At 36.1% G+C, this 25800-nt stretch overlaps 1 protein-coding gene across 2 annotated transcripts; it reads left to right on the plus strand.

Annotated features, from left to right (window-relative positions):
• The first annotated feature begins 9591 nt into the window (after positions 1-9591).
• ric8a (RIC8 guanine nucleotide exchange factor A) lies at positions 9592-25745 on the plus strand. Of its 2 annotated transcripts, XM_051689702.1 has the most exons (11): positions 9592-9803; positions 12613-12660; positions 12903-12920; positions 15462-16088; positions 17154-17248; positions 17620-17770; positions 19447-19542; positions 19648-19792; positions 21857-22001; positions 24526-24645; positions 24752-25745. In XM_051689702.1, the coding sequence occupies exons 1-11, from the start codon at positions 9714-9716 to the stop codon at positions 24885-24887; spliced, it is 1671 nt and encodes a 556-aa protein (XP_051545662.1). In that variant the 5' UTR covers positions 9592-9713; the 3' UTR covers positions 24888-25745. The 2 variants fall into 2 exon arrangements, with proteins under 2 accessions (XP_051545662.1, XP_051545663.1); XM_051689703.1 differs by lacking the exon at positions 12903-12920.
• Positions 25746-25800: the final 55 nt, after the last annotated feature.

Here is a 25800-nt window from a genome sequence, read left to right on the forward strand (position 1 = left end):
ATTATTTCCAGGTCTTATCTGGGAAGTCATGTTTCGGGTATGATATCGCAAGAATTATGATTGCTGACATCATACAATTTGGTAGATACCTAGACAAACATGTCTCCAAGTCCAAATGGTTCAAAGTCTCCCAAGGGTTGAAATATTTTAAAAATTGGCCCTTTAAGATGGAAAACAAGTGAGAAATTTCAAAACATATTGGGGCCTTTATTACACCCTTAAAAAGACCACAGATAGGCTACTAAAAAATGTGTTTTGAAACTAATAAATGCATTGTAAATACTCTCTGTCAATTTTGTACATCCTTTCATCAGCAAAATGTGAGATATTATCCTTTTACATTTTGCTCATTTTGAGGCACTCATTTGACAGCGTTGACTACCTAAGAGAATCTTAAAGAGTGGCATGAATGTTTGCAGAGAATATACTTTGAGGTAAGTTTATTTTTCTTATGCTTTATTTTATATTAGATTTATGCTTAAAACAAGAAAAAACTGTATGTCAGTGTTGCTTCTCAAGTTAATGTATCTTGTTCTACTGACACATTTTTTGTTATGGATTATTCTATTTGGCAGATACGCTTGCATGTTTCATCAAATCTCACCCCAAACACATCTTTATCCTCAGCGTGAGATAGCACTCTGTTTTACATGCAAGCAACAGACCAACCACACAGTACAATATCTCAAAACACTACACTGATTATGAACTTATTTGAATGTGCAATACAATATGCGTCGTTTTCAGACATTTCATTATTTAAAACAAGTCGATCACTGCAATCAGTTGCTACGGTCAGAACAGGAAATGATGGAAGATAACAATAGGTATAAAGTCAGTGGCTACATACACAGGCCTATCAGCTGATCTCAGATCAGAGGAGGCTTTGTACTTGTTTTGTATAGACTGGATTCATCTTATCTACTCCACATTCAAAAAGCTCCTTTGAGGTTTCAAAAAAGTGCATTAGAGTTATTGGGCCCATTTGCTATGAGTACATGTTTTGTGTCTGCCATGTAAGAAACATGTTTTGTTAGGTAACCTTAAAACTGTGCCTAACATCTAAACTGCTTTATTCAAGTCATAAATATTATTTCATATGACTAAATCAACCCAAGTACATAACGTTCCAATTACATAGACTGCTAACGCTGTGAATTCAGCAACAGTAGGTCAAAATATCTACAGCTACTTCAGTCTGTGCTTACCTAAATTCGAAACACTGCCCCCAGTGGCCGAAGCTGAAAGTGTTGTTGAACATCTCGGCACGTGTGAGCTCTAGTTGCCGGGTGAAATGTCCACAGAGTGGCACTAAAATCGAGTTGTATTTTTAGTTATTTACAATGCAATACGATGTAATTGCATGAACTTTCGGAAGCAATATGTTGATTTCCCGTGTGAGCATATTGATGCGTTACCCCATCAAAAGCTATTTTTGCGGATCAGGTAAGGTAGAAATAGGGGTCATTCTTTACAGTTTATTAAGTGATTTAAGCTACATTATTTAAATTACTTACATTAAAAAAATAAGCATTTGCAACTATTGCAAGATTCGCATTTGCTACTACCAAGGGTAGGGTATGGTAAGGTGGGGTTGGGGGTAAGGGGTAAGGGGTAGGGTTACAGTTCAGGGTAGGGTTGCTGCCCTGTTCCAAATAAACACAGTGTATGATGAATATCACATGTGAATCCCATTAGACTTTTCCTAGAACAAAGGTTACCATTTATCCATCCACCTTAAATTTGACCCCGTTTACACCTGGTTTTAAGATGCATCTCGGGTGATCCGATCACATGTGGTCAGGCAAGACACATCAGTGTTTACATCTGATCACTTTAATGTGTCTCCTGTGACCACTTGAGTTTGGATTTCGAGGGGAGAGTCTCTGATTGCAACATTTAAAGTAAAATTATCCATTATTTTACCGGAGTATACCTCTGTTAGCTGAGCTTTAAATGTGTGTACTCCTCATCTGTGTCACTGCATGTTGATATCAGATACACTGAAGATAATTCATAAAGTTATCATACTTATGTATGTATCCGCTTATTAAAATTTTCCAATCGGATGGTAATTTCCTTTTAAAGCCGATCTTAGCCAGCAAATTTTAAACTCTTGTTTTAGTTCAGTGGTCGATTGACAGATGAGGGGTAATGGTTTACTGCTGTCCGGGATGCATTCAGGAAGGTTAGTGTTTACACCTCAGATGTGATGTGATCACATACGTTTTTGACAACCTCCATATGTGGGTTTTGAAATCCGATCACAAAACATTTTAGACCAACTTGTGATCGGATCACCATATATATATTTCTGGTTATTATTGGGATTTTGGTTGAACAAAAAGACTCTTTGTCTTTGCCCCCCATAGTATAGAAAGAATAAGACATTTTTTTGACATTCTATAAATCAATTTTAAAAACTATCAGCCGATTAATCGGTTGTCAGCCTTTCCCACCACCTTAGTAATTGGTATCTGTAATATTGTTCAACCTCTAATAACAACTTGAAAAACAATAAGTACATAAGTAGCATAAAATAAGTACAATAAGTAGCATCAAATGCTTCATGTAAGTACCTAGAAGTTAAAAACATCTCATGTAAAGTGGGACCGAAATAGTAACAACTTTTTACAAAGCAAACCATTTCAGAATCTTTTACTCTAAAAAAAAACACGTGTTTAGCTAAGAGATACAATTACTTTATGCATTTGGCAGACACTTTTATCAAAAAGCATTTAAGGTAAATCAGTATGTGTGTTCTCTGGGAATCAAACTCACAACCTTGCTGAAGCTAGAGCCATATACTCTGCCATCTAAGCAACAGGAACTAATGCTGCCTTCATGTGCTATCGGAATTATCCTAATTCTCACTTCTGAAGTGGTAATTACGAGTATGTCGCGTTTAAGTGCTTTGTTGTCAAAAAGAACAGGAAACATGGACAACACCAGGTTCATTCATACATATTTTTGAGGAACTTTTATTTTGACACCATTATATATATTACTCAGCTTGCTGACAATAATGGAATTTTTGTCATATACAAACTATTTTCACAGTGTAAAAATGTACAACATGCATCAAATGGTTGCTGATATACATAAAGGAATATGACCAAAATGGCAAGCGTTAACAATTAGCTGTATTTAGAAAAATAAATAAAAAATGGCATTCACTACAGAAACCATACACTCCTCCACCATGTTAAAAGTTTATGAGGGGTCTGGGTAGCTCAGCAAGTAATGACGCTGACTACCACCCCTGGAGTCGCGAGTTCAAATCCAGGGCGTGCTGAGTGACTCCAGCCAGGTTTTCTAAGCAACCAAATTGGCCTGGTTGCTAGAGAGGGTAGAGTCACATGGGGTAGCCTCCTCGTGGTCGCTATAATGTGGTTCTCGCTCTCGGTGGGGCGCATGGTGAGTTGTGCGTGAATGCCGTGGAAAATAGCGTGAAGCCTCCACATGTGCTAGGTCTCTGCAGTAATGCGCTCAACAAGCCACGTGATAAGATGCACGGATTGACGGTCTCAGATGCGGAGGCAACTGAGGTTTGTCCTCCACCACCCAGATTGAGGCAGGTCACTATGCCACCATGAAGACATACAGCACATTGGGAATTAGGCATTCCAAATTAGGGAGAAAAAAAAAAAGTTGAAATCCTCCCATCTTGGTAACTCAGATATCAAAATTATCTCTGATTTTCCCAGTCATAATTATGACATGAGGTGTCATTCATGTGCAACGTTACAATAATTCCAATAGCACGTGAAGGCAGCATAAAAACATCTTAAATCACTATCAAAATATGTCTTGCAGAATTCTTTTGTAGCACTTGGGTGTATTTAAACAGATGAACATTTCCAGATGTTCTATGAACTACATGACTGAAAACATTGACAGACAACCAAAAATGTAGTATGCATATTACACCTTTCACAGTATGTGTGAGTTGAACTTCCTGTTTTAACAAGACACATAGAAAAATTCACATCATATTTACTCAGTTAGTGAACAAATATATTTTCAACTGTTTAATGTGCAGTGAAACTATAGTACTTCCTGCTACAGTATCACACTTGTTTAATTTATTTCCCCCCATCTTTTTAATTTATTTTTATGAAGCTTTATTAAGAAATTGTTTAACATTTTACATCTTATACATTTTAACAACAGAGATGTGTGTATTTACATAGGCCTATTTGTAGTAGACCTTTCTGTCTTTTGGGGAACAAAGCATCCAATTCATAGAAACCTGACATTTTTTGTAATTTAATTCCTCATGACAAACAATTACACACAAAACAGGTGAAACCTGTGCATGTTGGCAAAGAACCATTTGTTTCCTCATATGTCACATGTCACATACCACTACAAGGGGTTTCCCCCTGCATACTACACCCAATGGGACTAACCTACCATGCAAATATCATCAGCAACACAGGGCTTTATTTCCTGGTTCAGATTCTTTGGTTTATCAGTGGAAAATCAAAATTGATAATTAGGTTTAAGCTATAAAAATAAAAATGGCAGTACCAAACTGACTAAAGGTATGTCCCCCCCCCTCCTGACTAAAGGTATGTCTCTCAAAGTACAATTTTGATCGGCTGGATACCAAAATCTGCCAGTTCTGCCAGTGTCCACTAAACATTATAAACAGCTATACTGTGTCACCTAAATGTCTGCAAAAACCACACAGCATGTAATTTACACTTTTAAGCACTTTGATGCACCTACATGTAGAGGTTTATTCATGGAAAGGCATATTATTTCTACTTTTTAGGGCTGTCAGTTGATTAAAGCAATAAATCATGTTTTTGGTGTAAATGTGACTTTTCTCAAATTTATAATTTGCTGAAATTTGCCTTTAAATATATTTGGCTTTCCAAATGTACACTCAGCTCCTGAATAATAAATCAAACACATATAAACTGCAGCGGTCTGGACGTCTCATTAACGTGAGTTTCATTCATTGCTGATATTTCATACCTGTTGAGCTTCAACGATTGCAAATTACTTGAATTTGGTTAAATGTTGCAGAGAGAAAAATCACTCAGAACAGAATGAAGCAGTTTTAATATCAAATTAAATAAAGACCTCCAATTCTCCAAGTTAGCAGTGTGTATTAATGATATCAAAGACTGAATGGCTAAAAACTTCCTTCTTCTTACTTCTGACAAAACAGAAGTATTAATTATTGGACCATAAATCTCTAAAAAAAAAATAAGATGCTAGAATAATTTGTCTCTCGGTGGATGTACTGTTATGTCGTCTTCTACAGTGAAGAACTTGGGTGTAGGGTTGCCACGGTGTACAGTGTTACCGGTTTTACTTGGTACAAGGGACAACACCGGTGTGAAATTTTATACCGGATAAAAGGGAGTTTGCGACCCATGATAAATTAACATAACGCATTGAAAGCCAGATGTTCTTTACCAACGTATCAAATTACACAGGCAGCAAAGTACGCACACTGACAGAAGATGTTTAATTGCAGGTAGTGAATATAATGTGCATGGTGGGTAACTGTTAGACATCTCGGATTTGTAATGACACAATCTCTGCTTGAATTATCTTGGTTTTAGGATGGACTACACTCCCTTAAAAACAAATACATAGACAATAAATGAATGCCAATTAAAGCCTTCATCAGCCAAATAACAAAGGACACTGCATCTACGTGCACTTCCGCAATAATTTCGGGATGGACTTCAAAGACACTTTATCATTAACCTTACAGTTCAGTCAATATCTTTTAGTTTTAAACATTGCCTACTAACATCTACTCAGTTTACATAATTAATACATGGCTTGTATTGCACATAGATAACTAATAGTGGCATTATATTCATTTCCTTGTCACAGTCACCTTTGGCTTGGCTTTGGGGGAAAAGCAGTTTTCACTGCTCAATGAGGACTTTGAGACATTACAGACATTACAGCATCATTTTCTGTTACAGAGTAATTTTCTGGAAAATATGAAATAACAAAACATATTAATCAATTAATTACAGTTAGCTGTCTAGCAGACTTACTGTAAACAAAAATAACGTGGAATGGGGAAGTGGTTGGGGTTAAACCTGATTTGTAAGGGAAAAGGTGGCCTTTGATTCCTTTAAATTTGTTTCCTTAAATTAGGAGCAGTTCAGTTCATGCAGGGCTGTAGCTAGTGGGGTGAAAGGTGGTAAAAAAAAAATTAGGGTAGCAATTATATATACTGTACATATATATATATATATATATATATATATATATATATATATATATATATATATATATATATATATATATATATACTATATACTTGTATACTATACATATATACTTGTTACAGCCCTGTGTTTATGTAGTGTGGTGTAAAATATTTAAGAAATCTTATTAGTGTCGGGTCAAGAACACTGATGTTCCATTTGCAACCACTAGAGGGCAGTTTAGAAAACACATAGGTATCGATGGTATAATTGATTAAACAAGAATCAGCCTTGATACTTTTCAAATGTCTCAGATTATGCCATTTCCCTTTCGCGGGTATTTTTTTTTTTTTTTTTTTTTTTTTAATAATTTATTTATTTATTTATTTATTTTCAGTTCAGTTCAGTTCATGAGAAACACTAACCTTTTGGTTAGACACTCTAATCCAGTTAAAAAGTTGTGCCAAATGCCTTTTAGGTGTAAATGGCGAATGGAATTCAAAGATGCTGTGTAGTGCGCCCTCTGGTGTACATCAGTAGATAGCGCACAAATAACATCTATTATCTATTGTTAATAATATACTGAGAAAGTTATCTGACCTATTTCAGTCATATAGAGGTACATATGAGAATGCAATATTTCAGGGAAGGGAAAACGTGTTCTTGTTACCTTGAATTAATTGCAAGGTGCCTATTCGCTTGGTCCCATGTCCCAGACAGCCCAAATCATGTTAATCTGAAGATGCCACAGTTTCAGCGAAGCAATTTTTGTTAGCCACATTAGGTAAGAGGTTATACTAAATGCCTTTAATGCTATTTAGATGTAGGCTAAATGTAAACATGCAGAGTACTGCTGATGGGATTGACAGGTTCTGTGTAGAGTGCCCTCTGTACATTAGAAGATGGTGCACATATTTTAATGCAATCAACATACTGGAGTTTACAGTATTTTATCTTTCATACACTGTAAAAAGTAAATAAATAAATACCGTCAGTCTCAAGGAGATTTTCTGATCTGAAAATTAAAAAATGATATCGTTTGTGTGACCTAAGACAGGTCAGGTTAATGCTGTCAGGTTAAATAATTTAACGAAAGACTAGAAATAAAAAAGTTGATTTAGATGTTACCACATAACTATGGAGGACAAAACCTGCAAAATATAATAAACTAAAAAATACACAAATACATACATAAATTAATACATCCACATATTTGTGCATAAATACATATATTAAATAAGTTAATTAATTAATTAATAAAATGTGCATATATAAACAAATAAATGCCCCAATTAATGTCAAAATAATACAACATAAAAGATAAATAAATGGTTGGAGAAAAGCTAAAAAGTTAACAGAAATGCATTATTGAAAGTTGATTTTTAATTATATATATATATATATATATATATATATATATATATATATATATATATATATATATATATATATATAATTTTTTTATTTTTTTTTATTTCTTTAATTATTCATTTATTTCTGTATGTAGTTCTGTATTCATTTTTCCTTCTTGCAACATGCTAATGAGAGGATGTCAACAGCTTAATTATATATATACTGTATATATACAGTAGTGGCCAAAAATATTGGCACCTTTGGTAAATATGAGCAAAAAAGGCAGTGAAAAAATATCTGCATTGTTTATCCTTTTGATCTTTCATTCAGAAAATTCACAAAAATCTAACCTTTAATTGAAGTAAAACAATTGAAAGAGGGGAAATATCTCATTATTAAATAAATATTTTTCTCCAAAACATGTTGGCCACAATTACTGGCACCCCCAGAAATTCTTATGAGTAAAATATATCTGAAGTATATTCCAATTCATATTTTAATTTTTTTAGTACACCTGGGTGTCAAGGAACATGAAACTGTTCAGCTATGACTTCCTGTTTCACAGGGGTATAATTATGAGGTAACACACAGGCCAAATTCCCTTAATCATCAATCACAATGGGTTAGACTAAAGAATATAGTTCTGATGTGCAGCAAAAGGTTGTTGAGCTTCACAAAATGAGAAGTGGCTATAAGAAAATAGCCAAAGCATTGAAAATGCCCATTTCCACCATCAGGGAAATAATTAATAATTTGCCACATGCAAAATGATCCATTCAATTATCAAACTCTATCAGACATACATGTATATTCCATAAAAATCTATGACATGGAGTGTTTGTGATGTCTGCTAAATCTCTGGCCAGACCAACAAGAGCGACAGGATATCGACCAAGAAGATGGGAACTTGTAGTGTTACATACTGTGAGGAGGTACAATTTATTGTTTTTTTACAGAACTATTCTACAGGCAATTTTCTGTTCACTATATATAACTTTACATGTAAGAAATGTGTAAAAAATGGACATGAAATGTGAATTTTCTGTTTACATGTAACACATTGCTACAAAAATAAATGTACTGTATACATACAAATGTGTATATCCTTTTTCTGTGTACTACAGTGTTGTACAGTATTGACTTTTCCCAGTAAACTTTTACCTACTGTTGAAATCAGTATCTAAAAAGCTCAGTGTGATACACAATAGCATTCAGCTAGACAAAACTGACATTCTTGTATAGTACAGTAAGCAGTCAGTGTCAACAAAAATGAAATTTGTATATGACAAACATTTCCAGGGTTGACTGCCATAGTGAAAAAAAAACTTCTAAACATTTTGACCAGTACGGTTCACACAATGACGAAAAAAAAAAAAAAAAAAATCATTTTGGTGGCACTGGCCAATTTACTGACACAATAACTAGGTTCTGAAGCATGAATTAAATGTTTTGGGTGAGTTACTACATTTTGCAGACATGCAGTAGAGTTGTGATGTCCCATATAACAAAAATTATAAAAAATGAGCCAAAGCGATTGAGAAAAATTTTAATAACTCCACACGTTTGGACTACATTTCCCGGCATTTGCAGCATGTGTTCTTCCCGCCTTCTGTTGCAGCTATCTGGGCCATTTTCACAGATCTGTTATGACGCGTTTCCGCCTTCTTTAACAACGTAAATGTAGCAAACTTTTTTATATTTCCAATTTTAAAAACATTTAGTGTAAATTTATAACATTTTACTTTGTATTTTATTACCCTGGAATAAGTTAAAAAATATATATATATTTTTTTTTTTAAAGTAACCACAGCTGCGAGGAGGCTTTTAACACATCTGCTGAGGGAGTGACAAAAAAAAAAAAAAAATAATGTGATCTATTTTCCTCTCCTTACTGCTGTTATTAAGCGCTGTATATTTTTATCTTCTTTTGCAAAGCTGTGAAAGCGTAATCGTTGATTTTTTTCTTTTGCTGTTGGAGCAAACGGAAAAGGCGGGGCCTGTCTGCAGTCTTTCAGGACTACATATCCCATGATTGTTTGTAGTGGTTTTCGCAATCCCCTCTAATCGCATCATCCAGCGGCTTCTGGATCCCTCGGATAAAACTGGAGGATAGAAGCTGATTGTGGTTACGTGATTTTTGGCTGTTCCTGAAAGCAGAAGGGCGGAACAGCGATGAAAATGGACTTAAATGCCATCATAGAGAAAATGGAAACGGGCGATCAAGACGCCGCGTTGACAGCTTTACAGACCTATAATAAAGAGGTAACTGTCAGTACATTATATATATGTATGAAAAACAAGAATGTTATAATGTGATGCATGTGCACGTTATGGGAAGAGGTGTCTGTTTTGAGGGTTTTCCGTTTGAACCAATATATCGTTATGTTTGCAGCACGGTGATATTAGGCTGATAAAATAACAAATCGCAATCGTTACAATGTTTTGTAAACATTGCATAACAAACACCATCGATGCTGATCTTCCATAATCAGAATGATACATGTTTTGTAGGGTCATCGTAAATGTAAACGCATAATAACATTGCATTAGTAAATGAAATAAACTGTGTGATATCCTTAGCCTTTAGATGTGGATGTCATAGCGTTTTATCAACAGAGTGTTGTTGGTTATTAATTTTCTGGAAACAAGAATATAATAGAATAAAATAATATTGAATAACAGAACATACAATGTAGTACAGAAGGGAGTTAAATATAATAGAATGTATTTGAATAGAATAGAGCAGAGTAGAATATATATAATAAAACAGAACAGATTCGAATAGAATAACAGAACATAAAATTTGAACAGAAGGGAATGTAATAGAATAGAACAGAGTAGATATATATAGAATTAAAACAGATAGAATAGAAGGGAATGTAATATAATAGAACAGAGTAGATATATATATATATATATATAGAATTAAAACATAGAATAAAATAGAATAGAATTGAATAGCAAAACAAAATGTAGAACAGAAGGGAATGTAATATAATAGAACAGAGTAGATATATATAGAATTAAAACAGATAGAATAGAATTGAATAGCAAAACAAAATGTAGAACAGAAGGGAATGTAATATAATAGAACAGAGTAGATATATATATAGAATTAAAACAGATAGAATAGAATAAAACAGAATAGAATTGAACTGCAAAACAAAATATAGAACAGAAGGGGATGTAATAGAATAGAACAGAGGAGAATATATAGAATTAAAACAGATAGAATAGAATAAAACATAACAGAATAGAATTGAATAGCAAAACAAAATATAGAACAGAAGGGAATGTATTAGAATAGAATGTAAATGAATAGAGTAGAGCAGAGTAGAATATATAGAATAGAATTAAGTAGCAAATCATAAAATATAGAACAGAAGGGAATTTAATAGAATATATTTTTGAATAGAATAGAGCAGAGTATATAGAATAAAACAGAAAAGAATAGAACAGAACTACAGAACATAAAATATAGAACAGAAGGAAATGTAATAGAATAGCATGTAAATAAATAGACTAGAGCAGAGTAGAATATAAAGAATAAAACAGAATATAATTAAATGGCAAATCATAAAATATAGAACAGAAGGGAATTTAATAGAATATATTTTTTGAATAGAATAGAGCAGAGTAGAATATATAGAATAAAACAACAGATTCGAATAGAATAACAGAACATAAAATATGAACAGAAGGGAATGTAATAGAATAGAACAGAGTAGATATATATAGAATTAAAACAGATTGAATAGAATAAAACAGAATAGAACTGAATAGCAAAACAAAATATAGAACAGAAGGGGTAATAGATGTAATAGAATAGAATGTAAATGAATAGAGTAGAATATATAGAATAAAATAGAATAGAACAGAACAACAGAACAGAGAATATAGAACAGAAGGAAATGTAATAGAATAGCATGTAAATAAATAGACTAGAGCAGAGTAGAATATGTAGAATAAAACAGAACAGATCAGAACAGAATAACAAATCATAAAATGTAGAACAGAATTCAATATAATTTAATTGAATAGAATCGAGCAGAGTGTTAATAGAGCAGAATATATATATATATATATATATATAAAATGTATGTATGTATAGAATAACAGAATAGAACAGCAGGGAATGTAATAGAATATCATTTCATTATATAAAATAGAGCAGAGTAGAATTCCATTTTGTTCTGTTATAATAAAACAGATCAGAATAGAATAGAAAATATACCATCATGTTTTCCTGACAGGTATTCAAAAAGCAATTACATAATTCTTTAGAATTTTAACAGTAATTGACTTGATAAATAAAGCTGAGGACTCTTGTGCTGTGACTTGACTCTTGACTCACATCATCTAGTTTTGAAGACATTATCCAGGCAGGGATGTACTTCAGACCTTTAAAGCACATCTCTGAGTCTTAAAAAATCATACTTTACTAACAGTATATTTTCATAACTATAGCATAAGCACTGTGTGATTACTTACTTTGATTCATATTCAAGTCAATTTGAATCAACTAGAACTAATACAACTGAATTTGTCATATACTGTTTTTTAGACCATCAAGCCTTCCATTTGAGCTATTTTTTATATTTAAAAGCACATCTAAAGGCTAAGCGGAGGCATTTTGATTTTTACAGAATGATCCAAATAGGAATTAGGTTAATGTGTGATACCAATCCAACAAGAAACTGACTTCCCTAAAAAGTCATGTGTGTTGAAGAACTTTGCTTGATGCAGGTAGGATTAGGACTCAAGCAACATAAGCAGTTAAGCACTCTAATCTTACTTTAAGACAGAATTGATAATGCTGTCAGTAGTAAGCAGAGCAAGATTTTATGGTTTTATTATTACCATTTAGTTTACAGCCTGTAAAGGAATCATATGTTTTATGTAATTGCAGCAATTAGATCTAGTTGAACTCTACAGCTGAGATCTTGTTTTCTTTGGATTATCTCACTGCCTAAAGCTTATTTCCATTTATATTTTCATATATGTACAGTATATAGTATTTTTCACAGTTGTATTAATATGATCATTTTTTTATGTGCTTTTTCCCTTCTAGAAGTCACAGTGTTTTTCGTTTACCACAGGGGAGGAGGAAGACAGAGAGGTAGGCCTTACCTGACATCATTATGTAAACAGTCAGCAAATCAGCCCAGCAAAACAAGCTTTTTATCTCGAGCCATTTCAGACATTGCATTAATATTGTACTACCAAAGGTTTTCACAATTGATTTACAATAAATATAAGAAGCCTCTATGCCTTATGTCAGATAATGATTCATATTTTTATTGCACACTTGTGTAATGTTTTTAAAATGTGTACTTCTTTTGTGCTTGCCTTTTGAGGTAGAATGGACATTTGCCAGAGGTATATGGATAGCTCCTGTTTTAGACGTAGTGCAGCATTAGTGTAGAACCCCAAAAGCCTATTTCTCATTCCTGATTGGCTAACAGTACAGACTAGATGAATTTGGTGGGTTGACTTGGCAATGAAACAAAGAAGGTTTTTATAATATTACATAATGGGAACTCACAAAATATAAAGAAGTACTCTTTGGGAATTTGTAATATAATACTGTGTAGAGATGTTTGCAGAACATCTTTAATGGGGATCAATGGGGTTCAGACAAGCCAAAAAAAAAGCCAAAAATGGCATCATTCTATACTTTTTATCTAGCTTTTTTTTATTTTATTTTGTTTGCAGTGTTTACACCAGTATTGTTTTCCCATTTCAGCACATTGTTGGTGATGTTGACATTATAGTTTGACCAATATGGATTTTTTAATGGTGAAAGTCGATGATAATATCTAGAGTGTTGGGTGGTTGATGGTCTATATAATACTGATACATAATTCAACTTTTGACAGATGAACTGGATTACAATAATAATAATAATAATAATTTCTTAAAATTATATTGTGCTTTTCTAGGCACTCAAAGCGCTTTACATAGTATAGGGGAACCTCCTCAACCACCACCAGTGTGCAGCATCCACCACCAGTGTGCAGCATCCACCTGGATGATGCGATGGCAGCCATGGTGTGCCAGAACGCTCACCACACACTAGCTATTGGTGGAGAGGAGAGTAGAGTGATGTAGCCAATTTAGGGATGGAGATTATTAGGGGGTCATGATAGATAAGGGCCAATGGGGGGAATTTGGCCAGGACACCGGGGTTATACCCCTACTCATTTACGAGAAGTGCCCTGGGATTTTTAATAACCACAGAGAGTTAGGACCTCAGTTTAACATCTCATCCGAAAGACAGTGCTTTTTTACAATATAGTGTCCCTGTCACTATACTATACTGGGGTGTTAGGACCCACACAGACCACACGGTGAGCACCCCCTGCTGGCCTCCCTAATACCACTTCCACAATAATAAACATACATAAAGTGTGTATTGTGCTGTATATACATGTATGTATATAATTTAAATATGTATACAATTATATATACATATATAAATAGCAACAATACATTGAATGTAGCAGCAATAGGCTAAGAGGCAGCAGTTGAAGGTAGAACAGATTCAAAAAGTGTTGACGTTACAGTGTTACTGTTGGATAGGCTACATAAGATTTTCGTTTAGAGCATTGCATCACAGACGGGCTTCAAATAGATGATCAGATCTCATTTTTATTTGTTGCTTGATTGGGTCATGAAAGGACATTACAGTTGGATTCCAAATTGGTAACAGCAGTTATGGAGGTTTGCAGTGTAGACAGTCCGAAGTCTCGGCAGGGAAAATTTTAGCAATTATTCGTCAGTCACCCATGAATATACTGAGCTGTTTACAATAACAACAATGAACGATGTGTCTCAGGAACTCAGGGTGTCTCTATTTCCAGGATATCAAACTCAGTTCATTAAATTACCTTGGGAAGGGAGGTAAACATGCAGATTCATTTAAAATAATGTTGTTAGTGAGTCTTGTCAGTTTTGATATGGAAAAAGCAGCTACTCTAGCAAAAACAGGACACATATCTTGCAATAAAAAAGTGTTTTGAAGCATGAATTTAAAGATGTAAGTGGTAAACCACATTGAATCACATGAAAATCACACCCTTGAGATATTAGGCCTCTCAAATCCAAACAATGGGTTGCAGTTCTGGGCAAAGAGCTTCTGCTTTTCTTTTCTTTTTTTTAAATAGCCAAAAGCCTTTAGTTTATTTCATAGACATGAACTTGATTTGCTATTTACTATTGCTAGCCAGAAGTAGGTGGTATGGGGGGTTATTTTTAGAAGAATATTTTTAGCTCTGTAGGTCCATACAAAGCAAGTGAATGGTGGCCAGAAATTTGAAGGTCCAAAAATCACATAAAGGCAGCATAAAAGTAATCCATATGACTCCAGTGGTTAAATATATGTCTTTAGAAGCAATGTGATAGGTGTGGGTGAGAAAAAGATCAATATTTAAGTCCTTTTTTACTATAAATCTCCACTTTAGTGGAGTGATTGCACTACATAGTGATTGCATTGCTTTAGAAGACATATATTAAACCACTGGAGTCACATGGATTACTTTTATGCTGCCTTTATGTGATTTGTGGAAGTTGAAAGGTCTGGCCACCATTCACTTGCATTGTATGGACCTACAGAGCTAAAAATATTATTCTAAAAATACCACAACCACACCCCAATACCACATACTTCTGGCTAGCAATCGTAAATAGCAAATCACCCTTTTGTCAACTTTTAGTAGTACACTACTAATTTGTAGTTTGTTTGTTTTTTGTAATTTTAATACATTTCAATGTTTAATTTTTTTTAATGGTTGAAAACATTAGTAAGCAAAAAATAGACAGTTTTTGGGTCACCACTTTATGTCCAATATAAAATCTGGGTCTTGAAGCAAAACCAGGTGATCAAAGGCTGCTTTTCACTGTATCTCTCACTGTTCTCAGCGGCTGGGCGAGCTAGTGCTTGGCTTCCTGGAGCGAGACCTCCAACCGTCATGTCAGCTGGCCTGCCTGGAATGCATCCGAATCCTCTCGCGTGATAAGAAGAGCTTGGCTCCATTCACCACCCGCCATGCGATGCAGATACTGATCCAACACGCCTGCCTGGGTCAGGGCGAGGGCATCACACCTGAGATCCCAGACCTGGAAGTGATCGTGGAAGCCCTGAAGTGCTTATGCAACATTGTCTTCAACAGCGAAGCAGCTCAGGAGGCGGGGGCGGAGCTTCAGTTGATCATGGGATTGGTTGAGAGGATGAAACAGTGCCGCGAGCCACAGTGGAATCACGACGTTCGATTCTTCGACCTGCGGCTCATGTTTCTGATTACCGCCCTCCGTGTAGACGTGAGAGCTCAGCTGGCACGCGAGCTGCGGGGTGTTAGTCTGCTGTCAGAGGCTCTGGATGCCACGCTCGGCCTCTGTTGGCCTGACACATACGAGGTGGCCCGTGCGGGTGCGGATGGGTGCTCAGAGCTGCCTCCGTTGGGGAGGCAGGAGACGGAGCGAGCTATGGAGATCTTAAAGATTCTTTTCAATGTCACCTTCGATTCCAACCGCCGAAAGGTGGACGAGGTTAGACTGATGTGTTTGCATCCACCACAATTGAGTGCAACAGTGCCCGGCCCACTTTTTCAACAGTCTTGGTTCCAGAAGTAATTTTTTCCATAGGGATTTCGTAAAAGCCTTTATAGAAGAGTTCTAAGCCATGAATCAAACCAACAAGCACCGAGGTGAATCACAACATTACAAATGATAAATGCGTTAATCGAAATTAAGAAAAATTAACGCGCTAAACTTTTTAATTAATTGCATGCGTTAACGCGTTAATTCTGACAGCTCTAATACAAATATATCAGTAGTTTTAGAGTGTGGGAAAATTGACCGTCATTCACAGTGCGTCATTTAAGTGTTCACTGCAGAGCTCTTTTGCTGCACTTTGTTTGCCGCAATTCTCTGATTGGTAGATTTTTCTAAGCTGGATCATGGGTAATGTAGTTATTCACCACAAATTCCACTATTACATTTAAATAAAATAGACTGATGGCCTTAACAGAAGCATACACCACCGATTAACAACCTCAGAGCTCATGGTAGGTCTGTCTTTAAAGGTTTATAAGTTATCGTTAAAATCAATTCCCCACTGGAAAAAATTAATTGGATTTTAACTTCTGGAATCAGACTGTTGTGCTCCATATTTGCAAACTGAATTGTGATTGGTCCCCTTTCTTCCATTTTTAAAAAATGTGATTTCAGTAAGCTTAGAACCTTTAACACTTCGGTTCTTTTGCTCTCTTGCAAGCATGTCGAAACTGGTATTTCCTTCTGGAAATGCAAACATGTTTTTTTACATCTAAATGCCTCGACTAATTTAGCTACGGAATAAGCATGTTATTTTTTTATTGCCTGTCTTTCTACATTGCTTGCGATTTTAACAAAGTGTTTGGGTGTTTTTTTTTTATTTTTTATAACCTCACAAATATAATGTCAATATCATGCCCATACAGTATCTTACTGAATAGGCATTACACATCCGTACCAATTTGATTGTTCTCTCAGTGTAAATAACAGTGTTTAATTAATGAACCAGATCTAATGTTGTATCATGGGACTTATATTCTGCTGGTGTGTTTGGCCCAGGAGGAAGCAGCCACTTACAGACACCTGGGTGCCATACTGAGACACTGCATTATGAGCACCTCAGAGGGGGAGGAACGTACAGAGGAGATGCACAGGTGCGCATAGATAAACACACACATATCTGAATATTTTTGGAAAATATGGACTCAACACTGATCCAGAAAGGATTAATGGATTGCAAGGCCACAGTATCTCAGTAATATGTAATATGCAAACTGAATTATGTTTGAACTTGAAACAGTTACACACTGGCACAGATTCTGTTAAGTATGACTGAGTGCCTTGCTCTGATTTGTAACGATTCTTAATAAATTAGAGCAGATCCATTGGGAGCTTGTTGCTAGCTAATTAGTCATTTTGTGAAAAGAAAAGCTTCAAGGCTGGATTTTTGTGCCACATGAATACCCCATGATTCTTATCTGTCCATAATTTTGGGTTAAATGTAAATTTGATTTTTTTTCTACAGCCACACGGTGAACCTGCTAGGGAACCTGCCTCTTCCATGTCTTGATGTCTTGCTGATGCCTAAAGTCCAGCAGGGGTCTATTGAGTACATGGGTGTCAACATGGATGCCGTCAAAGTGTTGCTGCAGTTTATGGAGAAAAGACTCGACAGGGTGAGCACTGGATACAAAATAATTATTTCAATACAGCATAAACACTCAATAGATAATTGTAACAGTTCAAAGGTGGGCAAGGAGGAGGCAGGAACCGGCTGAACAATAAACAAACTTTAATGATATAAATGAACTTAAAACAACATAAAACATAAGGACACAGACACACATGCAGCTTGGCCATGTGCGTCTCTCTCTCTCTCTCTCGAACTGGCACCTCCGGCTCCCCTTTATCTCACTCTCTCACTGATTCAGCACCTGCCATGCACCATCACGGCCCGGCCACACCCTCCTCCTTGTCACAATATTTAATAGCACAATTTGCAAGATGTTATTGAGAAAACTTTAACAACATATATGAAATCAAGTGTCTAAATCACATCTCTTCCATGATAATATGGTACTTTGTTCAAACTAGCTGCAACTGTCAAGACATTTTGTCGATCAGTTGGTTTCTACTTTTGTCGTTTCAGGTTGGGTTGCTCTGCTCACTGTGAAATCTCATTAGTTGAAAATTCTGCATACCTGTGTATTAAAGGAATAGTTCACCCAAAAATTTAAATTCTCTCATCATTTACTCACCCTCATGCCATCCCAGATGTGTATGACTATCTTTCATCTGCTGAACACAATCTAAGATTTTTAGAAGAATATCTTTGCTCTGTAGGTCCATACAATGCAAGTGAATGGTGACCAAAAGTTTGAAGTTCAAAAAGCATGTAAAGGCAGCATAAAAGTAATCCATATGACCCCAGTGTTTTAATCCATGTCTTCAGAAGCGATATGAAAAGTGTGAGTGAGAAACAGATCAATATTTAAGTCCTTTTTTACTTTAAATCTCCACTTTAATTTTCACATTCTTCTTCTTGTTTTATTTGCCGATTTGCATTATTTGTGCATATCGCCACCTACTGGGTACGGAGGAGAATTTATAGTAAAAAAAGACTTAAATGTTGATCTGTTTCTCTACCAAACCTATCATATAGAGCTGAGATATTCTTCTAAAACCTTTGTTTGTGTTCAGCAGAAAAAAGAAAGTCATACACATCTGGGATGGCATTAGGGTGAGTAAATGATGAGAGAATTTTAATTTTGGGGTGAACTGTCCCTTTAAACATCAAATATGTTCTGATTGGCTGTGATTTTGTCGCTTCATGCAGCATTCAGCGTTAAGTGAGAACAGAGAAATGACCTGACATTAGAAATGTTATGCTTAGTTAGGAAAAAGTGTAACACCTGTGATAAATAAAGTTTTAATAATAATTATAACGTTAATTTGTTATTTCTGTTCTGGGAGCTGCTGTCCCTGCTAAAAAGACCAGATTAACCAGCATGGAATTCCCAGCTGATTAAGGCTGGTTAGTGCTGGTGGTGCTGGTCTTGCTGGTGGACCAGCATAGCCATGCTTTTCACCAGCAAAACCTTGCTGGTGAAGCTGGTTAAGCTAGCTAAGAAGCCTGGTGGAGACAGCAGCACATCAGCATCCCATGCTGGGGGACCAGCACACAAAACACAGCAGGGCTATACCTGTTTTTGTCCTGGTTCATTTGTTATTTTTTTGCTGGGCGCAATGGGAGAGTGTGCAGTGCCTTGGGGGATTTTTACATCAGGACACAGCTGGTGCTCAGATATAAAACAATTTGATTCCTCACTGTCTCCACCTGTTATATTTCTAGGGAAACAAGCTCAAGGAAACCCTGTTGCCTTCATTAAATTTACTGACGGAGAGCTCCCGGATTCACAGAGAGACGAGGAAGTTCTTAAGAATGAAAGTGAGATTGGATTAAGACTTTTCTTTGGACTTCATTAAGAGAGATTTCTTTGTTCTGATGAAGTACTGTATGTTTGTGTGCGCTAATTCTTGTGTGTCTTGTCAGGTGCTTCCCCCATTACGAGATGTCAAAAACCGACCCGAGGTTGGTCATGCCCTGCGAAACAAGCTGGTGCGTCTAATGACCCACATAGACACAGATGTGAAGCACTGTGCTGCTGAGTTCCTGTTTGTGCTGTGCAAAGAGAGTGGTATGCTAAACTTCAATTAAATAAAATATTTGGTTTGGATAGTTCACCCAAAAATGAAAGTTCTCTCATCATTTACTCACCCTCATTCCATAACAGATGTGCAGGGGCGTAGCAGGCATTTTAAAAGTGGGGGGGACACAGCTGTCAGTAGGTGTTTCGCACAGACCCAACACTTACAGTGCAGTATTAATATATTACAGTATATATTAATATACAAGTATGATATAAGTATTATATTAATATATATGTATTATTTACTTTTAATATTTGTAGTATTTTAAAGATTCAAGTGTTGCGAAATTAGCTGCAAAAATAAAGTGCATCTTTCACACTTGACAATAAAATACTGAGCATAAGCTGGTCCTGAATAAATTATTTAATCAATTACAATAATGACAATTGTGCATGGGCACAATTTAAATTTTTACTCTGTGCTTGTACATTGTGGAATTTGAATGTATCCAAGTGGCTCAAGTGTTTTGACTACATTCACCAAAATTCGTTCAGATCCATTTAATGATACAGTGACCATTTCTGGTGATGCCAGAAGGTGGTGACAAATGAGTCACTGAATCAACGATCAAACAGACCTACAAAGAGACTTTAGTAGAGGTTTTAAGCATTATAAGAACAAAGCAAATCTATCATTTTCCTACAGTTTGTGAGCTGCTGAGCATGACTTATCAAAAAACAAATATAGTCTTATAATAATTATGAGTTTCAATAACATTCGTACGTTGTCATGTATAAAAAAGCGTGTCTACATATCTATTGACTTCAGTAAAATGCCTAAGTGTTATAAGAACACAGCAGATCTATCTTTTTTCCTACAGTTTGTCGACTGCACACCAACATAGAGGTAAAAAACAGGAGCTGATATTAAAAATAGCTTTATATATTTAACACGGATCTAGTAATCTGCTTAAATTGGCAAAAACAACCTATCAAACTATTACCTCACAAACAATGTAAAAAGCATAACTTAATGAAGACTCATGCGCTGAGATAAACTCCACTTACAGTGTGTGCTTAAAAGAAGGATTGTGCCTTGTTTTTTTATTCTGTAGTGCATTTCACGTAATACTGCCAATTAAGAATGATATGTGGATAAATAACTCTCGTTTGTGTTACTCATCTTTAGATTATTAATTTAGATCAACATCAATGCAGATAAAAAATGGATAAATGAGCATTGTTGAAAGCAGCTTTGTAGAAATTAACGGAGCCATGTTGATTAGACTGTCTGACTAACGACCTATTATGTAAGGGTTGTTTCGGCTCATGAAACTCACCTATGATTGGCTGGATGGTCGCTCAATCAGCCCAAAGTAACAAAACGCAAAGAATACTGTATACAAATCCACCATTTGTGCTCGGTATGGGTTTAGCTTGGAAAAGTGTGGGAGACAAAAATCATCTTTTTTAAAGAGTGCGGGGGACGTGTCCGCGGCTGCTACGCCCTTGCTGATGTGTATGACTTTCTTTCTTCTGCTGAAGTCAAACGAAATAATTTTGAAATATATGATAAGAGATAAACAGATCAAGATTGAAGTAATTTTTCCCAATAAATCTCAGATTCACATTCTTCTTTTGTTTTTGGCAATTCACATTCTTCATGTATATCGCCACCTACTGGGCAGGGAGGAGAATTTATAGTAAAAAGGACTTAAATATTGATCTGTTTCTCACCCACATCTATCATATCGATTCAGAAGATTTGGATTTAACCACTGGAGTATTATGGATTACTTTTGTGGCCTTTATGTGCTTTATGGGCCTTCAAAGTTCTGGCCACCATTCACTTGCATTGTATGGACGTACACAGTTGAGATATTCTTCTAAAAATCTGTTTGTGTTAAGCAGAAGAAAAAAAGTCATACATGGATGGCATGAGGGTGAGAAAATGATGAGATAATTTTCATTTTGGGGAGAACTATTCCTTTAAAGGTGAAGTGTGTGTAATTTTTACATTAGAATAATGAATTAGAGCATATATAATTGCATACTTGGAATTTACAAGGAAGGTGGAAGTGCATAATGGCTCTCTGTTCTGTCATGTATCAGTTTCCAGGTTTATCAAGTATACAGGTTACGGTAACGCGGCAGGGCTGCTGGCCGCTCGTGGCCTGATGCGAGGGGGTCGAGACCCCGGACACTACTCAGAGGACGAGGACAGCGATACTGAGGAGTACAGAGAGGCGAAGCCTCAGTACGTCACAACCAATAAGATGAAAGTGAAAAGCTGTATTTCCTGAAGCATTTTGTTGATACAAAACTTACAAGATTAGCAGGACCCAATGAGAGCAATTTAAAGGAATAGTTCACCCAAAAATATAAATTCTCTCATGATTGACTCACCTTTAAGCTATCCCAGATGTGTATGTCTTTCCTTCTTCAGGAGAAGCGAATTGAAGATTTTTATATGTCCATACAATGAAAGTGAATGGGTGCCATGAGGCTGCTGGCTGTTTGACGGTCTAAAATGCATATTTAGGCAGCTTAAAAGTAATCCACACGACTCCAGTCGATCAATTAATGACTTCGATAGGTTTGACCAAATCGATAGGTTTGTGTACAAATTAAATAGATAATTAAAACTATTAACTTTTAAAAAATACTTCCTGCTATCAGTTGCCATCATGGAGCTGTCGCGTGACAAACGTAATGGCACATTCACTCGAGAAGACGGAAGTATGCGCTTTGTTTACAACAGATGAATGAACGTCAAGTGAGAGTTAGGTCATTTCAAACAGCAATACAGCGTTGGACGGAAGCAACTATTTAAAGTTAAAAACGTTTTAATTATCGATTTGTTTCTTACACAAACCTATCGATTTGCTTCAGAAGACATTCATTAATCGACTGGAGTCTCATGGATTACTTTTATGCTTCCTAAATATGCCTTTTGGACCGTCAAACAGTCAGCAGCCTCACGGCACCCATTCACTTTCATTGTATGGACATACAGAGCTGAAATGTGCTTATAAAAATCTTCATTTCGGTTCTGCTGAAGAAAGAAAGACATACACATCTAGGATGGCTTAAAGGTGAGTCAATCATGAGAGAATTATCATTTATGGGTGAACTAATCCTTTAAGTTGAGGTATTTGAGAGGAGTAAAGTGTGTGATTGGTTGAGGTATTGGACTTTCACACTTATTTTAAGATTTCACAAAGGTTTTGACATACACTATATTGCCAAAAGTATTCGCTCACCCATCCAAATAATTGAATTCAGGTGTTCCAATCACTTCCATGGCCACAGGTGTATAAAATGAAGCACCTAGGCATGCAGACTGCTTCTACAAACATTTGTGAAAGAATGGGCCGCTCTCAGGAGCTCAGTGAATTCCAGCGTGGTACTGTGATAGGATGCCACCTGTGCAACAAGTCCAGTCGTGAAATTTCCTCGCTACTAAATATTCCACAGTCAACTGTCAGTGGTATTATAACAAAGTGGAAGCGATTGGGATGACAGCAACTCAGCCACGAAGTGGTAGGCCACTTAAAATGACAGAGCGGAGTCAGCAGATGCTGAGGCGCATAGTGCGCAGAGGTCGCCAACTTTCTGCAGAGTCAATCGCTACAGACCTCCAAAGTTCACGTGGCCTTCAGATTAGCTCAAGAACAGTGCATAGAGAGCTTCATGGAATGGGTTTCCATGGCCGAGCAGCTGCATCCAAGCCATACATCACCAAGTGCAATGCAAAGCGTTGGATGCAGTGGTGTAAAGCACGCTGCCACTGGACTCTAGAGCAGTGGAGATGTGTTCTCTGGAGTGACGAATCACGCTTCTCCATCTGGCAATCTGATGGACGAGTCTGGGTTTGGCGGTTGCCAGGAGAACGGTACTTGTCTGACTGCATTGTGCCAACTGTGAAGTTTGGTGGAGGGGGGATTATGGTGTGGGGTTGTTTTTCAGGAGCTGGGCTTGGCCCCTTAGTTCCAGTGAAAGGAACTCTGAATGCTTCAGCATACCAAGAGATTTAGGACAATTCCATGCTCCCAACTTTGTAGGAACAGTTTGGGGATGGCCCCTTCCTGTTCCAACATGACTGCGCACCAGTGCACAAAGCAAGGTCCATAAAGACATGGATGAGCAAGTTTGGTGTGGAAGAACTTGACCGGCCTGCACAGAGTCCTGACCTCAACCCGATAGAACACCTTTGGGATGAATTAGAGCGAAGACTGCGAGCCAGGCCTTCTCGTCCAACATCAGTGTCTGACCTCACAAATGCACTTCTGGAAGAATGGTCAAAAATTCCCATAAACACACTCCTAAACCTTGTGGAAAGCCTTCCCAGAAGAGTTGAAGCTGTTATGGCTGCAAAGGGTGGGCCGACGTCATATTAAACCCTATGGATTAAGAATGGGATGTCACTTAAGTTCATATGCGTCTAAAGGCAGATGAGCGAATACTTTTGGCAATATAGTGTATGTGGCCCAATTGTTTATATAGGAAATTGCATATTTTCATATAGATTTTTATTGACAAAACATAAACTTTTTCACTCAGTTATGGAATGCTCAGTCTCCTCGTAATTTTGGTATATGTTTATCATTTAAAATTTCCTCACATTTGGATATATATATATATATATATATATATAATATACTCTGTTACATTCTCTAAACATAACTAGATAGCAGCTTGTCCTCATGCAACATTGTAGGATGCAGTAATGGCCACCTGCAAATGTAATGTAAGAGATGTTTGTTCTTTGTGCTGTACAGTATCAATCCTGTAACCGGACGTGTGGAGGAAGAGCAACCCAACCCTATGGAGGGAATGACTGAAGAACAGAAAGAATACGAGGCCATGAAACTAGTCAACATGTTCGACAAACTCTCCAGGTTACTATTTTGGAAAACCTAAACATTACAAGCATGAATTCTAATACATTTTTTAATAGTATAATGTCAGCTGTCCAAACAAGTAATTGTAAACATTCTTTTTTAGGGAGCAAGTCATCCAGCCAATGAAAATTGGAGCTGATGGTAAAATGACCTCATTGGAACCACAAGAACTCCAATTTTTAGCCCAGCAACAGTTCGGAGAGCCCAATAATTCTGAAAGCGACAGCGATACAAACTAATGGGGTGTACCAGAATTCTGATGATAGGATATTTGGAATGTTGCAGTTCAATAACAAGCACTTGAGTCCTTTTACAGGACAGATTATTTAATGCTTATTTAAATGTAATCAAAAACAAAAACTTTTGGTGAATCATATTAAAGAATCAAATCTTTTGTCACAACTGCTTGATTTTTACTCATGAGGAAAACACCTGGTGACGTTGTTCTCAGTTCATTTGAGGTTTATTGTGTTGGCCTGTTTTTAGGTAATATATTCTGTACAAGGACACTGAAAACGTGGTTTGGTTGTACAGCGTTAATGTATGAGTTAATTTACAGTAATGAAACTACCACCATATGATGTCATTTGTATTTATTTTTTAGACTGTGGCCTAAGAATAATGTTACGTGATGTTAATGATAATGATAATAATGTTAATGATGACAATGACAGAGCACTGCTATTTATTTATTTATTTATTTGGTTTAAGGATGAACTGAACTGAGCATGGAAATACTTTTAAGTTACGATAAATAAAATAAACATTTACGAGAGATGTAATATTTTATGAGAATCATTCTTCCTTTGAACTTAAACAGTTTGATTTTGAGGCCTCCTGTGTTCAATTCTGTTCTGTGACAAGATTATCATTATTGGATCAACTCAGTTCAGCACAAATAGTGATTTCTGATGTGTGTGGTAAATGGTTGCTGGAGTTGCTCTGTATTGTTGTAGGTGGCCATAGTGATCCATTGGTAAAGATGTCTGTGTAGTATGTATGAAAGACTGAAAGGAATGTTGTATTTAAAATTATTTGTATCACGCTGTGTTAAAAGAACTTTATTGTGAGATCAATCATAAAAGAGATGGATTTTTCATTGTCTCTCGTCTTGGATACACACAAGAATTCACGTTTCATCTGGGCAAATGT

This window comes from Myxocyprinus asiaticus, chromosome 46 (assembly GCF_019703515.2).
Source record: "Myxocyprinus asiaticus isolate MX2 ecotype Aquarium Trade chromosome 46, UBuf_Myxa_2, whole genome shotgun sequence".
NCBI lineage: Eukaryota > Metazoa > Chordata > Actinopteri > Cypriniformes > Catostomidae > Myxocyprinus > Myxocyprinus asiaticus.